This window comes from Girardinichthys multiradiatus, chromosome 20 (genome assembly GCF_021462225.1).
Source record: "Girardinichthys multiradiatus isolate DD_20200921_A chromosome 20, DD_fGirMul_XY1, whole genome shotgun sequence".
Taxonomy (NCBI): Eukaryota; Metazoa; Chordata; class Actinopteri; order Cyprinodontiformes; family Goodeidae; genus Girardinichthys; species Girardinichthys multiradiatus.
In genome coordinates, this window is record NC_061812.1 from 17,764,550 (window position 1) to 17,781,561 (window position 17,012).

General features: G+C 38.5%; 1 protein-coding gene across 1 annotated transcript in view; it reads left to right on the forward strand.

The window, feature by feature from the left end:
- iars1 (isoleucyl-tRNA synthetase 1) overlaps nt 1-17,012 on the forward strand; it is a 66,422-nt gene that overhangs the window by 44,068 nt on the left and 5,342 nt on the right. Inside the window, exons 24-31 of the mRNA XM_047347308.1 lie at nt 2,645-2,747; nt 4,304-4,387; nt 6,880-7,054; nt 11,220-11,332; nt 13,814-13,909; nt 15,317-15,493; nt 16,164-16,284; nt 16,449-16,574. Coding sequence (XP_047203264.1) covers nt 2,645-2,747; nt 4,304-4,387; nt 6,880-7,054; nt 11,220-11,332; nt 13,814-13,909; nt 15,317-15,493; nt 16,164-16,284; nt 16,449-16,574 — 995 coding nt within the window. The remainder of the gene's footprint in view (nt 1-2,644; nt 2,748-4,303; nt 4,388-6,879; nt 7,055-11,219; nt 11,333-13,813; nt 13,910-15,316; nt 15,494-16,163; nt 16,285-16,448; nt 16,575-17,012) is intronic.

The window sequence follows — 17,012 nt, forward strand, 5'->3', positions numbered from 1 at the left end:
GAAGTAAGAAAGTATTACTGTAAGAAAGAAAGTAGATCTGGAGCTGATGTTTCACTCTCCTGAACCTGTTATTGTTTAAACCTATTAATAGGTTTTATCCAGTGCTGAACAATCTGTATTTTAGTTAATTAAAATCTGTACAGCGAGCAGGACGGTAAGCGAGGTAAAAAAAAAAAAAAACTGACTGTTGAAGAACTGTAGCAAGGAGGAGTCATCAAGTCTCCAGAACAACCATTAGACATTGTCTAAATGCCAACCGCAATTTGCTAGCTATGCTAGCTAAACATTAGAGCGTACCTTACCTTCACAAATGTAAACATGTGGGGTTACCTTGGGCTTTACATGGAACCATGTGTTTGGATCAGATTACATTTCTCAGCAACACACATTCCAGTTGGGTCTGGTGCAAAAAAACCTGAAGATAATTATGTAATAAAGTCCCACCCACCGTTATGTATGGTGGAGGATCTGTGATGCTGTGGGCATTTTTCCTCTTACAAAGGCTCTGGGAACATTATCGGCATGCATGACCTCTTTAAAATACCAGGACATCTTGAATAAAAAAAAAAAATCTTGTGGCCTCTGCAGGAAATCTGTAAATAGGTTGTCGTTTGGTGTTTCAACAAGATTTTCTTCTTCTTCTCCCGACATCGACTCATCTGTCTCCATCTAACCCCATCTTCTGCTTTTTCTTCTCACACACCCATTACCTTCACGTCCTCTTTCCCTCCATCCATAAAGCTCCTCTTTAGTCTTCCTCTAGGCCTCTCAATTTGTTTTGCTGCCAATACAGCAGCTGTAGCCAGATGCAACTTTTAATTTGCATCTGGCTGCAGCTGCTGTAAAACCACGTTTAGAATGAAAAAAGTGAATTTCTTTTAGTATCTGCAGTCACTACTCACCATCTGTGGTATACGTTGGCAGTGAATCAGTAGCAGAAACATATTATCGCTTAAACATCACAGCAACACTGGAACCTTCTTGCTCATGTTCCTGATGTGATGCAAGTAAATCACAGATGCACCCCTACTTCTTTTAATGTAAAGAAGTCACTGGCAGGTCCACCTCCTGTTGAAACCGTGTTTCTACTTCGTAAATCTAACGGAGGTCAGAGGGTTTATGTTGCCCTATTTACCAAACAGCCCTGCGCAGGAAACACACCATACTTGTTCTGTTTTTGACCTTGTTCTCAGAGGATATCCACTGCTTAATAACAGCCTAATCAGGTCGAGCCAGAATCATTGGTCTTCATTTTCTGAAACTAAATAACTGTTAAATTTGCTGAAGTAGAAGCTTTTGGACCTTGTGTTGGACAGAGGGTGCTGCAACACAATACATGAATATAATACAACAAAGTAGGAACTAAAAACAAATGTAAAAAAGTCCGTGGTAAAAATCTTGAAACACATACCATCAGTTAATTCGTTTCTGTTCATCTCCTGCCAACCCGTCGTTTAACAGTGTAACTGAAAGAGGAAAGAACACGTTTAATACTTTCTTTAATGTTTATATAAAGGAACTGAGATTTTCCACTTAGTTTCTGCACAGTGAACCAGTGAAAATAAACCAACTTTCATGAATATTTCTTTTTTTTGTAGATTAATAAAAACAAATTTTACACCGCCGTTTGTGGCTCTTTGAAGCAAAGTTGTACTTCGTTGCTGCCATCATTCAGGTCGTCTGTGTGCACCAAAAGCAAAGCCCGTGAAACACCCACACAGAATTGCTTAGACAGTGTCCTGACTGTTTGTCCTGCAGAGTGGATCCTACTGATGAAATATGATTTTGTTCCCTTCACTTCATTTACTTACTCTGGTGCGTGGCTTGGTCGCAAATCTTTTTTAAATCCCCGGGAGGAATTTCTAACTGCCCAAACTTAATTACATCATCTCCAACTACAAAGAAAAAGTTCTGACATGATAAAAAATCTATTTGATTTTGCATAAGGAAAGCAGTTTGTATAATGGTTCATATAATCTCTTCTGTCAGCCTCTAATGCTGCAGCTCCATTAAAGCCTCTTGTCCATGGTGCTGCTGGACCGGACCATTTTACCTGCCTCTAAAAGCCCAGCAACCAATCTGGTGGTGGGAAACAATTGCTCCTTTGTCATCTCATTAAATGATTGGCTGATTCTGGTCTTTGCAACAGTGTTGTCCTCACACATGGAAGATTATATATGGTTAAATGCTGATTTAATGTTAATATTTGTTTTTATTAGTTGCTGTCTTGCCTTAATTTGAACTAAGAGCAGACACCATAGGAGTACCTTGGTAGTTGGTGTTTATGTCATAAGCTGATGGGACTATCTGTAGATAATGCAAACTGTCATTCTTTAAGCGCCTGCTTTTTCCTGAAGATAATGCATCTACATTTATTATTTAGCATTGATTAAAAAGTGAGAATTACTGTCTATGATTACCTGCTGTCCGTTCATTCCACTTTACTGTAAAGCTGTAAATATACAAAAAACATATAACCTTATTCTAAAACAGGTGTTAATGTTATATACCATATTGGATTATGGCATAGATAAAAAGCTAGACATTTACTTTTCCAGCTGAGAGTTGGTAAAATGCTTTAAATACTAAGAGTGATGTAATATGATGAGATTCAGGTTTTCTTAAGTCTGCCTCTGTTTTTTAGGGAACATTTGATTGAAAAGCGTATTGAAAGCGCCGTCTCTCAAATGCAGTCTGTGATTGAGCTGGGAAGAGTGATTAGAGACAGGAAGACCCTTCCTATCAAGGTACCATTTACTTGTATTTTACACACGACTAAGGGAGATGCAGTCAAATTCCTTTTAAGCAAAAGGTTAAAGAACAGCCTTAGTTCATTGTTCTTTTTATTGATCTGTGCAGGGATTCGTTTTTACTGAATCTTTTACATTGTTTATCTGAGGAATCCATCACACCATTGCTGTGTGATTTACTGCAGAATTAAGTTAGTAGGCAAATAAGGGTGTTTATGAACCTGCCTGAAAATAGATATAGTCAAACTGTACAGAAAGGGTTGAAATCGGAGGGGGAATTAATGATACTACTTGATTAAACTTAATGTGGGCTCCATCTGTGCTGTGTTACAGCAACAAACTTCAAATGATTTTTAACGGGATTTTGTGTGATAGATCTACACAGAGTAATGTTTTCAAAATGTTTTTCAAAATAAAAGTACGTTGTTCAGTTGTATTCAGTCCCCTTAACTCAGATACTTTAAAAGTAAAATCATTTGTAACTCTTCTCCTTCAGAGGTCATCTAAGTGGTAAATGGAGTTCAGCTGTGGTTAGTATAGTCTTAGTATAAATCCAGCTGTTCTTTGAAGACCTCAGAGGGTTGTTGGAGAACATTTGTGAATAACTAGCATCATCAACACCAAAGGACAAACCAGACAGGTCATGGATAAAGTTGTGAGATCCACAGCTCAGGTGGTAGGATCTGGTGACAGGACAAATATTAGCCTTACTGTTCACAAATTTGTCCTATTAAGGAGAAGTGAGGAGAACAAAGCCATTGTTGAAAGAAAACCACTAGATGTCCTGTTTGAAGATTGTCAAATGCCAAGCAGGGGACACTGCAGACATGTAAAAGAAGGTGCTCTGGTTTTACGTTATAGTCTCCAATCAAAACGGAGCTTTTAGGCTGACATGCACGTCACCCTGAGCACACCATCCACTCTGTAAAACACAGTAGTAGCAGCATCATGGTGTAGGTGGGCTATTCCTCAGTGGGCACAGGGAAGCTGGTCAGAGTTGATGATTTAAAGATGGGTGGAGCTAAATACGGGGTAATTATGGAAGAAGAGATGTTGTGCAGGTTCACTCCAGTCAAATGGAGACTGTAGATTTCTACATTGATGTTCAAAGATCAGCAACATCCAACTTGGCTTAAGCTATTTTGCCAAGAAAGATGGGCAAAAACCTCAGTCTGTTGATATACAAATCTGGTAGTTACCTCAAAACACTTTGGTTAACTACCATTTAAAGCTGTAACCGCAGCAAAAGCAGGTTCAAGGGGGCTGAATACAAATAAATGTCACTTAGATTTTTATTCATAAATACAAATACATTTTTCTTACACTTCACAATTATGCACCACTCTGTTAGTTTATTGCATTAAATCCCAGTAAAATATAATTAGAATCTCATTGTCTGGGCTTTTACAAGGAATCCAAATGTATTTGTTGGAACTGATTCGTCAAGCCACAGTTTGTAATAGGAAATTAACAATTATGCTCAACATACTGAATGCGGGTACTAATTCAGACCCGATATCTGGATCTTTATCTGCTTTTTCCTTGTGTTTCAGTACCCACTGAAGGAGGTGGTAGTTATCCACCAGGACCCAGAGGCTCTAAAAGACATCCAGTCTTTGCAGAAATACATCCTTGAAGTGAGTAAACACAGTATACTTTGTGTACCTTGTTGATTTACAATACTTGGTTCAGCTGTCTTAAACATACCATTTGAGAAAAACATCCCAAGAACCACGTTCGCTTTTCAAAAGCAGTTCAGTATGGTGGCTGTAGTGAACATCACTTTACATGCTGCTTCTACGCTCTGCCATAATTGAAATTTGTACTTTCTGCTGCATTCAGAAGGAAGGGTGAAGTAGATGTTTCGAAAATTGTTGTTGAGGTACTGACACATGCATTTGTTTTTTTCCCCATATTAAAATGTTAGAGGTAATGTAACTGTTGATGTGTTTACTGTATTCAGCAGCAACAGTAAGTAGCTCATCTTTAGTGGCTGTCACACATGCTGGTTGCAGAATCGCTGTGTGTAGACTCTAGAGTAAACTGTATTAAATTAAAAGGCTGTTTGTGTTTATTCAGGCGTCGATCAACTGAGTCTGAAAACTGATACTCATCTGTTAGACCGGGGGTCTTCAAACCTTAACACCATCGTGACTCAAAACAACAGCGGCAGACATTTTGAAGCCAAATATTCCTGGTTAAGCTGTAAGCCACTTAAAAAAAACATAAGGGCATCGGCAGCCTCAGCCACCATAATGTTGATTGTGTTTAATAGTCCAGTCTACTCTAACTTGTTCGCACCTGTCATCTACATTCAAGCCGGATTGTAAGAAATCAGAGCGGTTCAGTGATGATAACTGAGCTTTTATAACAACATAACAACAAGATGGCGCCGCAGATGGTCGCCTCGGCGTGTTGGTGCGCATTGTTTCTACGCCAAAACAAATTCCTTGTATGTCCAAAAACGTACTTGGCAATAAAGCTTTTCTGATTCTGATTCTGATTCTGATTAAAGGACTCAGTTGCTTTGTGCTGTTGGAACATGAACAATTAAGCCATGTTAATTGTATTTTGTTTTTTTATCCTTAATGTGACACAGCTTAAAGAGCAATAAAAATCTTTCCAGTGGCATAAAAATTATTTCAACAAAGCATTGTTGCAGCAAAGGTCAAATCAACCACAGATTTCATGCTTTTTGGGCTACGTTTACATCCTTGTTCCATGAGAGAGGTAGAAACCCTAAAAAGATGCAACAAAGGAACTTTGCTGTACACAGTTTATCCCTCAGGGTTATCTGCTGAAAGTCTTGCTTTCTCTCGCTCTTTCACAGCCTGTATGAACCATAGATATCTCTCAGCATGTGTTGACATGTCTTAGAAAATAGTTACTTTTTAAATAGCTTCTTGATTTGCTTCATCTGACTTAATCTTTAGACATTTAATTGATGCTGAAAATAGGTATATTTTAGTCTTATTCACAGTCACTGCACTAAAGAGTGTTGTTGTCAGTGTAATTGGCTCACTGATCTTTAAAAAATAAATCACCTGTTGTGACCTTCTGATATCTCGATGCCTCTTTGCATTTTTTATGGTTTTTGATGTTGGACACAGGAAAACCAACATTTTGTTTTGAAAATGGTATATATTTCTAAGGTTTGCTGCAAAAGACAAGATATGTAGTGTTGTAGAAATTTGCATTTTTAAAATCCTAATGGCAATTAATAAATTGTATTTATTTCCTTCCTCCAAAACCCCATTTGATGCAGTATGCCAGCTTTGCGAAGGAAGAGGTCAGGCACAAAATGGCACTTGCTGTTCTTGCATCTGAATTTTAGCTTGGCTCAGCTTTCCTTCCCTGACATGCCTGTTGGTGTCTCCACTGATGGCTCGAGCCTCTAGTGAGCTGGAGATGGTCTTTCGAATATCAGATGAGTCACCGCTTGTGCTGACAGAAGCCTCGGCTCATTGCAATGCAGCAGTATACTGTAAACTCACACACAAATTCATATTTATCCCCTAAATAACGCGTTATTTTTGTGAAATAGGTGCATTGACTGAATCCTGCTCAGATGTTTTTTTTAACCCACGCTGCTTTTAACTTTTTCACTCAGCCCGCTGCAGTACTCTGTCTGTGCTTGCTGTCAGAAAGATGGCAACGCCAGAGCTCAGGCTCAACTTGAACCGTGTGATTGACTGAAAGAAGGAGGGGATGGAAGGCCTGTCAGTGGGTTTATATTTATTATCTCTGTTGCTCCACTGGATACAGTTGGATCACAGATTTCTTTCCCTTTTGGCTAAAAAAATGAAATCTTGACGGAAGAGGATGATTGACTTATTGGAGTTTTATGGCTGTTCTGCTGTTTGAGCAAATTACCTTTCTTGATCTATTTTAGTTAAAGTTTTTAAATCAGGCCTGAGATAAGATAGATAGTTTTTTTTTTTAAGTTCCATTATCTTGTATTTTCTTTTAGATTTACTTGCTTTTACCTTTTTATATAGAAAGAGTTTTCTCACACAGTCCCAATTTGTCCTTAGTTTAGGTTTCAATTATCTCTGTGGGCATCTAGGACACAGCGACTGTACATTTTGTGAAGACATAACCTGTGACTATTTTTCTTTTATTCCCGTAGGAGCTTAACGTGCGACAGTTGACACTTTCAGCAGACAAGGACAAGTACGGGATCCGCCTGCGAGCAGAGCCGGACCACATGGTGCTGGGCAAGAGATTAAAGGGAGCGTTCAAAGCTGTGACTGCTTCCATCAAGGAGCTCACCAGCGAACAGCTAGAGGCCTTCCAGAAAACAGGTACAACTGGGCAGAAACACCACAAAGCCTTAACATCATAAATATTTCATCAGTTCAAATGCAACTTAGTTTGTAATACTATCATTCATCTCTTACCCAAGAAGTACAATGAAGATTTGGTCGTTTTAAGCTCTAGTCTCCTCACTTCTTCACATCTGAGTTATCGATAGTCTGTTGACGTTAATGTAAATTTTCCTGTTTGAGCAACTTCTATTATCATTCTGTTGTAAAACCATGAATTATCTTCCTGCAATTCTTATGTAATTTGAATACATTAATTTTATATTTATCCGAGCAGGTTTTCATCAATTTTAAGGGCTGTTTTTAATTATGATAGTGTTTTTAGGTCAGTGGTCGGCCTTAATTTTTTTTTACCAGAGTGCACAGATAAGCAGACACATCAAATAATCAAAAAACAAAATACAGGCAAAAAACAGCCTAAAATATTTCAGGAAAGCTCGATGAGACAATTGAGAGTATTAAGTTCTGTCTAGAGATGCATCGATATATGAAAATGTGGGCCGATATCGATATCCGATATTAATATTTCTGGGCAGTCCAGCCGGGGGAGTGTAAAAACAAGACAAAATTGATTTTGATTATTTTATTGTTTGTGCAAAGATGTAAAGTATTGCTCCAGTTGTATCTGTTGGATGAAAAAATTTGGCTCTTTTGATTATCCTCATAGAAATAATATAAGTTATCAAAATCTTTCTCTAAATGTTTTAACCCTTCAATTCCAATTTTTCAGATTAAAGTCTCATTGTCTCCTTTTTTTCTTTTCAGAAAAAATAAAATGAAACTGCACTGCATGAAAATGTGAAGGAGAAGGGGCTGGTGTTTTCTGAGCCTAGTAGTATCACAACGCATCCGTTCTTATTCTTTGTGCACGGCTGTTAAAAAGTCAGCTTAAGTTGTTGTTGTTTATTTCAATCCCGCTTCATGTAAAAACATTTTTAACTGGATTTCATCGTAAAGCAAACCCAGGAATCCAGTTGCAGTTTTAAAGGGCTCAAAAATTACATTTTGATTTGCAATCAGCTGCACTTATAATAACAAAGGGACACATATTTCTGTTTTTAGGTTCATTTGCATATGAAAGACTTGAAACAGCAAAAAAAAACATGAAGAAAATAATTAATTACTCAAATACCTGACTAAATAATATACCATTTGCTTCGACACAAACTCGTGAAACAAAAAACGGCCAATATCTTTTCCAATATCACTAACATGTATGTATATATTTCTTGCATTGTATTTAGAGATGGATAGATTATTTATTTTACTAATACATAGTTTATTAAGCTAATCATTTGGGTTAAAAATCTCACTGGCAGAATCTACGCCAGTTTCATATCCATTAATAGCATGAACAAACCAGACGAGGACTGTTAGTTATCATATATGGCAGGTATCTCGGTGGCAAAGCCTGTTGACCATTCTCTATAATGCAGATAATGAATTTCAGTGTTTACCTTGCAGAAACTGTCTGATGGAGATAACTGCCCTTGAGAGGAACCCTTATGCCCATTTTGTGGTTATGAGTGATAACATTCCTGATTTTACATCTGACCAGCTCCAAAGATTATTTTTCCTGTTGATATTTAAGAACCAAAAACAGATGAGAAAATGGCACCCTGTCAAAATTTCTCTTTAATCAGTATCTTAAGAGCAACAAGGCAGTTAGTGTAAACAGTAAATCCTTGCAATAAAGGTCTGTAACACACACAGTCACACAGAGCCAGTTTATCCCTAGAATGCAATCAGAACCCACATTGGGATCAGAGCAGGTCAAGGTGTCTTGTCTCTCCAATTATAGAAAGACGAGGAGAGCCTCCAGTGTCTCTGGGGAAGTAAACGGCAGAGGTCAGCTGGGCTGTGGGAACTTCAGATTTCCAATCACTCGAATGTTTGAAGTCAGGCCAATTGGAGGGAAAAAGACATGAATTTCTGAAAGGAAGAGATGGATCTTGTAAAGCATGGAAGAAAATGTTAGCAGGATAAAACATAAAGATAAAAATATGTGCACCACCAATTCAAAGAGCAAGAAACATGTTAAGCTTTAATGTTCATGTAGGAAATTTGTCCTAAGCTAAATAATGCCGTTAATAAAAATCTTTCATTACGTTATTATTTAAAAGGCGTAAAGGAAATAAAAATGCTGGAGGTAACTTGCATTTAACTTTTTAGATAATGAAGTCATTCGATTGCAGCTGTGTTTACAGTCTATAGTATTATAAATGCTGAAATTGTTTCAGTTTTTATTTATATTTTTTTAATTGCTTCCTTCATGTGCTGTAAAAACATCACTTTCTCACAGATTTCTTCTGTTGCTTTTTTGTCTCAATAAAATGTTTCAGATCATCAAACAAATTTTAACATCAGGCAAATGGAGATGATTTTATCTATTAAGAAAAGTTGTCTAAGCCATCCTGGTCCTACGTAAACCAAAAAAGTAACTGGTTTTTAAACCCTAACTGCTTCTGCACCTTTTGCAGCAACAACTGCCATCAAGCATTTGATTGCTGGCAGCAAGTCTTTTGCATCACTGTGGAGGAAATGTGTCCCAATCTTCTTTGCATAATCGATTTAATTTAGCCACAATGAACAGATTTCACGCATGGTCGGCCTATGAAAAGTTCTCCTGCAGCATCTCAGTTGGATTTAAGTCCAGACTTTAATTAGGCCACGCTTTTTTTTTTTTTTCAACCATTCAGAAGAGGACTTGCTGGTGTTCTTCCTGTATTTGTCCTGCTGCATAACCTAAGTGCGGTTGAGGTTAAAAACTTATGGTTGGACACTCTGCTTCAGGATTTTCTGGTGGAGATCAGAATTCATGGCTGTGTGTATTACGGCAACCTGTCTAAGTCCTGAAGCAGCAAAGCAGCCCAAAGCCTTCAGACTACTACTGACTGCAATGTTTTTTTTGGAGAAATGCTGTTAGTTTTACTCTAGATGTATCAGGACACAGACCTCATAAAAACTTCAACTTTTGTGTCATCAGTCCACAAAAGTCTTGAGGATCATCAAGATGTTTGGCAAATGTGAGTTGTGCCTTTTGTGTGCTTGTGGTCTGCAGTAGTTTTTGCCTCTTAACTCTTTAATGGACGGCCTTTTTTTCCAGTCTCTTTCTTATGGCTGAATCTTGAACACTCACCTTAACTGAGTCAGAGGTCTGCATTGGTAAACGGCCTGTAAATGTATAGCGCTTTAACAAGTCCCCAGAGACTCCAAAGCAGTTTACACTACATTCAGTCATCCACCCATTCATACACACATTAACACACTACATTGTAGCCACAGCTGTCCTGGGGCACACTGACAGAAGTGAGGCTGCCGTACAATCGTCCCCATTGAGCCCTCTGACCATCAGCAGGCAAACCAGGGACAGAGTGGCAACCCTCCGGTTACAGGACGAACCCTTACCACTGTCGCCACGCAGTGCTTGAAGTGATGTTCTGGGTCCATTTCCAGCCTCTGTCAAGTTGTCAGTGCACTCTTGGAGTTACCTTAAGAGGCTCTCCACTCCTGGTACTGTTCACCACTGCTCTTTGTTTTCTCTGTTTATGAATAATAGCTCTCACTGTGGTTCACCGGAGTCCCAGATCTTTGGAAATTGATTTTTAGTGCTTTCCAGACCAACATCTTTCTGACCTGCTTTTGAATTTCTATGTATCAGGAAACTAAGTAGTGCCTTTTGAAGATCTGTCAGCCTACTTCATGTTGTCAGATGGGTTCTGTTTAAGTGATTTCTGTATACATCAGGCAAGAATCAAGAGTGGCTAGTGAATTAGAATAAAAAATGTGGTTAATTCAAATTAATGAATTATTCAACGAGAGGCTATTTCAGTTTCACGTAGGACTATGTTGGTTTTAATAGTTTTTTTTTACCCATAAGAAATCAAGATTTGAAAACTGCATGCTGTATTTGCTCAGGTTGTCTTTGTCTGATATTACAATTACTGTGATCACTTGAAACGTGTGGCAGAAAAGCAAAAAGCAGAATAAACCTCTTAAGGCGGAGAATGTTATCTACAGCACTTTACATACGCACTGCATTGGTTTAAAGCAGCTAAAGTCTGGTTTAGAACATACTTGATTTAGTGTGGTGTGTATATTATTGGCTTATGTTTACTGTTTATTTAATCTTGTTGAATTTAAGGATCCATTGTGGTGGATGGCCATGAGCTTCATGAGGAGGATCTGCGGCTGATGTACACTTTTGATCAGACTTCTGGCTCTGCTGCACAGTATGAGGCGCACTCTGATGCTCAGGTAGGTTTCTGGTTAAAATACACTATTATTTTTTTTTATCATAATATGTTAATGAAAAACACTTCAATAAAAGATAAAAAGCGATCATGCTTAATACTGCTGTTGCGCCTATCTGCTTTTATTGTAAATGTATTTAAGTTTCTTAGCTATGCACGGTGTATGAAATCATTTCATGGCTTAGTGGAGACCAGTATTGTGCCTTTTTCCACAGGGCCTTTCCAGTCAGTGCTCCTCCAGCCGTATACACACCACACGGCTGCACCTTAATACCAGTGTACTAAACTGGCTTTTTAATTCTCGCCTTTATTCACTCATTCAGACAGACGATGCTGCTCCCATCTGTCTGTGTCCCTGTTTTTCTCAGACTCTGTGTCTTTAAAGAACCTCTGTTGTTGCACTACTTCTGTAACCCTCCTCCTTTTCTATAAGGAGTTGATATGACTCAGTGGACCATATAAGCTCTAACATTTGCTTTCTTTGCGTTAAATTAGTTTTCATATTGTAACCGTTTGAATAACACAGAGGAGATATTTTGATTAAAGCGTCCTCTTATTCTGTCTCCATTCTAACCTTCTGACCTTTGAAAACCTTTCAACTACTGAAAAAAACAGAGCGTGGGGAGCTCTGTTACTAAAATAAACTCAAATCAGAGGTTTTTACCTATTCCTAAGTGAATGTTTTTAACCACCACCGCTCTGTCTAAAACGGTGAGCTCCTGCCATTTGTGCATGAATACAAATGAATTCAGAAACTTAAATTTACATTCCTCCTCCGCACCAATTTCTGCTTGTTACAGACAGAAAAACACATAACACTTAAAGTCAACATTTAAAGGTCAGCACAGTAAGGCTTGTTTAAAAAAAAAAATCTCTGCTCATCATCCTTTCTTGAATCTTGTGGAGAAATTACAGATTTTGATTGGAAAATAATTTCGTTGATGCCTCATTTGCGTAAAGGTATTTGTACAGAAACATTTGTTATGCAGAAAATAAATCCACTCGTACTCGTCCTATTCCGCTTATCCGGGACCAGGTCCCAGGGGCAGCAGACTAAGCAGAGACGTCCAGACTTCCCGCTCACCAAACACCGCCATCTCAACTGACTACTCTTGATGTGGAGGAGCAGCGGCTCTACTCCAAGCTCCTCCCATATGGAGATCTCAAACGAATCTTAAAATTTTATTCACCACGTAGAAAGTATTTTACTAGTGGAGGACTTTGGATATAACAGCCTGCGTGTTCAGTTTTGGCCGTCCAAGCAAGATCACCCCAAGAGCAGAATAGAAGATGTCAAAAGAAGTCCCTAAAAACCCTAAAATGTCCCTATGAGACCTACAGCTGGCTCTTGCTACTGTCTAGTGTGAAGGTGCATGCATGTACAATCAAATAAAAACTTCCCAAGTTCAACTTTTACAGTGTTTAAGGGTAAACCATGAAGGCCATGAAGTTAACCAGAGAAAAGGTAGAGAAAGACAAGGACTTTTCAATGTTCTGTAGACACATTGAGTCTAAATTAAGTCATTTAGACACCGGAAGAGAGGACATGTTTAGGATAATCGTAATGGCAGCATTCCAGGAAAAGGTATGAAGCATGGAGTTGAAAGTGTCATGGTTTCAGGATGCTATGCTGCAGGAGGACCCGGTCAGCTCAGGATCATAGAATCTACTATGAAGGCTATGTTTTACCAAAGGATGCTTGAGGAAAATGAAAAGGTTGTAGAAAAAAATAAGCTGAAGCACAACTGGGCCCTGCAACATGACAATGATCCAAAACATACCAGCAAACCAACAATTAACTGAATATTTAACGGGGTTTTCAATTTCTTTCACATACCTATATTCATTATATTTGTTCATACACATGATTAAGGGGAAGTAAGCTCCACTGGGCCGATGGAAGTGATAAAGTAATTTATTTTGGTGCACAACCAGCAGCTGCCTTCCCGAACAATTAAATCCAGTACCACGAGAAATGATGTAGCTCCACAGCAGAACAAGCAGCAGTAGATCTCCACAGAAGTTGGTTTATGGCCTTACAAACTTCTAAAGATTGATGCTTCCAGATTTGCTCCAAAAACCGCATCTGACCACAGCTGCTGTACGGATGCGCTCTCATTGTACTCGTGTGTTTATGGATTGGTACAAAACAGTTCATTTTCAGGTCCCTACTAGAAAGCATTGTGTGTGTCTATTAAAATTTGACATGGTTAATGCGTTTGACTTTTATTTTTTCCTTTCCATAGTAAAATACAACTTTGAGAAATTTAAAATTGATTTCTTTAACTGTAAATTAAAATGTATTTATGCAAATTCTAGACTTTAATTGAAGTTTCTTAGATTTCACATTTAGTGGATAATGCAAAAAAACGAAATGAATAGTGCTTGTTTTGCCAGCAGCTTTATGTCATCAATTAGGTTTGTTTTAAGGTTTGTGATTAGTTAAATTTTACTCTGTGTGCCTCTCTCACTGCTTGCCTCTTAGGTCCTTGTGCTGTTGGACGTGACCCCAGACCAGTCCATGGTGGACGAAGGCGTTGCCAGAGAGGTCATCAACCGCATTCAGAAACTACGGAAGAAGGTGGGGCATTTATTTCAGGAGCACCACCAGCTCCACGAACTCTGCTGACACATAACAAACTACTTCTGTATTCTACAATCCAGAGTGTAATAGCTGGTGCTTCAGTGGGTGTCATAGTTGAAAGAGTCATTGTGTTTATTTTGAGGTTCCTTAGGCTGAGTAAATCATAGGACTGTGGAGGTTTTTATCTTTAAATAAAAATGTCTCCTCAAAACAAGAACTTCTTCTCATACTTTTTCATTATTTTATCAATAGTTTTCTACTGCAGCTGTACATAAATGGCATCGCTGAGACTTTTATCTGTGTTTTCCTAAATTTCCCACCTTTAGTCACCCTCCCTTCCTCTTTATGTCCCACTCTATTGTCAGGGCTGTTTGGAAATCTTTCCACTACAGCGTCACAGTTAGAGGTTTCTCCATCATAAGGCAGGCTTAATAGAAGCTTAATTACAGTCTGGCCCCTTTCAGATTCTGACATTGGGGCTTTTGAAGTGGAGTGGGGAGTAAAGACGGATTAGCCAACAGCGCTGCCGTTTCACAAGAAACAAGCAGTTTTTTCCGTCAGCCTATAGCAGCGTTGTGCGCTGGCTCGTGGCCAGGCTGAATTCCTCCAGTTATTTCAAACGGAGATCTGTCAGGAATTTTCCACCCTGTGGATGGGAATTAATTTTTTGCAGTTCTGGTACATGTTGTAGTTTGTTGATGCATTGGAGTTGTGAAACAGGGGTCAATGTTTCCTTGATTTGACACACACACACACACACACACACACACACTGTACGAACAGAATGAGGACCTTGTCCAGGGGAAGCCTATAAAACTTTTCTCCAATAATTGACTGCTCCTTTCTATCTAGCTTCTTCTGCCCTTGAGCTGCACGCTGCAGCAGAAGGGGTGTTTCCAAGTGTGCATTTGCCTCAGTCAGTCAGTGTCTACACTGACGCGCAGATGTGCACAGTTGCGCACTGCAGATTAGAATGGGATCAATGTGTTTGAATATGTCACGGTTAGTGCGAGCCAGCAGCAAACGATGCCAAAGCAGATGGGCTTTCATCCAGCAAAAATGTCCCTGTGTTCCTTTCTGTCTTTATTTGTTCCTACATTTTCTTCTTTGTATTCCCAAATCTTCATTTATTTATCTTGTCTGCCATCCATTTAGTTCATCCTTGCCTCCTTTGCTTTCAGGCGGTTGTTGTCTGCATGAAAAATGATCTGTTGTTGGTACGATTACTTGAGGTGCTCGTCGAGCAGTGCTTTTAGCATACATATTGAGCTTATGATTATCTTCCCTCAGGTTTCTCTGTCCAGAGGTAACAATATACCAGCCTTTGACTTTAAAAAAATAAAACCAATGTTTCATGTTATTCCCCTACTTAAACACAAATTCCCCCTTATTGTCCTGCTTTAGGCACATTTGGTGCCATCAGATGAGATAACTGTTTACTACCGCTGCCAGCCAGAGGGGGCGTACTTGGCATCTGTGATTGAGGCCCACATTGACTTCATTCTGGCTACGACCAAGGCTCCGCTTCTGCCCTTCCCTGTCCCAAAAACTGCCAGCGTCATCATTGAAGAAAAGACTCAGGTATGGAATAATACTTGAAGCAGGGTCTGTGCATGCGCTGCAAACCTTAAACGGGCTTACATCTTCCTTTTTTAAATGCAGCTTTTTATGTGGCTATACGTTTGATAGGAAAAAAGAAAATATAGCATTTTTTATGCTAAGAATGACTGATTTGATTCGGGTTCATTTAGGATAACAACAAATACTGTTTTGCTTCTAATGAAAAGGAATCAGAAAGCCTTACTAGCCTCTGTATCTTTGCATTTGATTTTTTTTATCATATTTTATTAAAAATAAAATAATTCTTAGTTTTTTATCTCAAATAAAAAACTGGTTGACTGATTCTGATTCAGATTGACTGGTTCTGGAAACAGATTAGAAATTTACCTTTTAAAATGGATGAAAAGTGCAGAATACTGGCTAATATTGTGCAATAATTGATTAATTGGTGCATCAGTAATTTTAACAGTTTATTGATGACATTTGCTGATACACATTAGTGGGTAAACATACATAATGTTGATTACTAACCAGAATGCTGTGTGAATCTTGCATAAATAAAACTTTTCAGATTTATCTTACTATACATCTTTCAATATTTACTGCAATTTCTATCATAGTAATGGGTTTTAGGTCCTTTGTCTTTTGTGTTTTATTGCTTTAATTAATCTATTTTGTTTTGGTTTTGCAGCTGAAGGGCTCAGACTTGGAGGTAACAATAGTAAAAGGATCTTTACTCCCCCAAGCGCCACTAAACGGGCCAGTTTGTGCGTACGTCAACCTTCGAGTAAAAGTCAACAACAAAGAACAAGGTAGCATAAAACAAACAAAAACAGCTGATAATTCCAAACATCCTTCTCATTAGACTTGAATATTTACCCTCCTCTTGATCTTCAGCAATGTGGCATGTGTGGCACAGTTTCAGTGAAGAGCTTGTGTTTGATAATCCAGCTTGGCTGTGCTTTTTGTTCTTCAGAGGGCGTAGTGTTGCTGGAGAATCCCAGAGGGGATAACAGACTAGACTTGGACAAACTGAGAAAAGTGTGCAGCAGCATCTTTGGAATCAATAACACCCAGCTCAGATTCTTCTGTGATCGAAATGGTGAGAAACGTTTCACATACTCAAAGACATATAAATTCTGCCTTTATTTCCCACACCATACCACTTTATTTATAAAGCACTTTCAAAATAACACTGCTGACCAATGTGCTGTACAATACAATCGAAAATGACATAAACACAGGCCAGAGAATAGAAAGTACACAAACACACGAGTTATAAATGGTAAGAAAGGAGTATAAGACGAGCAATACAACTAAAACAAAGATTAAAAACAATATTAATAAACCGATCTAACAAGTGAACCCAGAAACTGTTAAAGCATCTGTGAGCAATGACTTCTCATGGCCAATCTTCCGTTACCATGTCCTTTTAACATTGACCTCTTTTATCTTTTGTTGTTTAAAATATTACAAACCACTGAAGTCACCTATGAACCATAGGAATTTATAAATGGTGATCAAAGTCCAAATATATCCA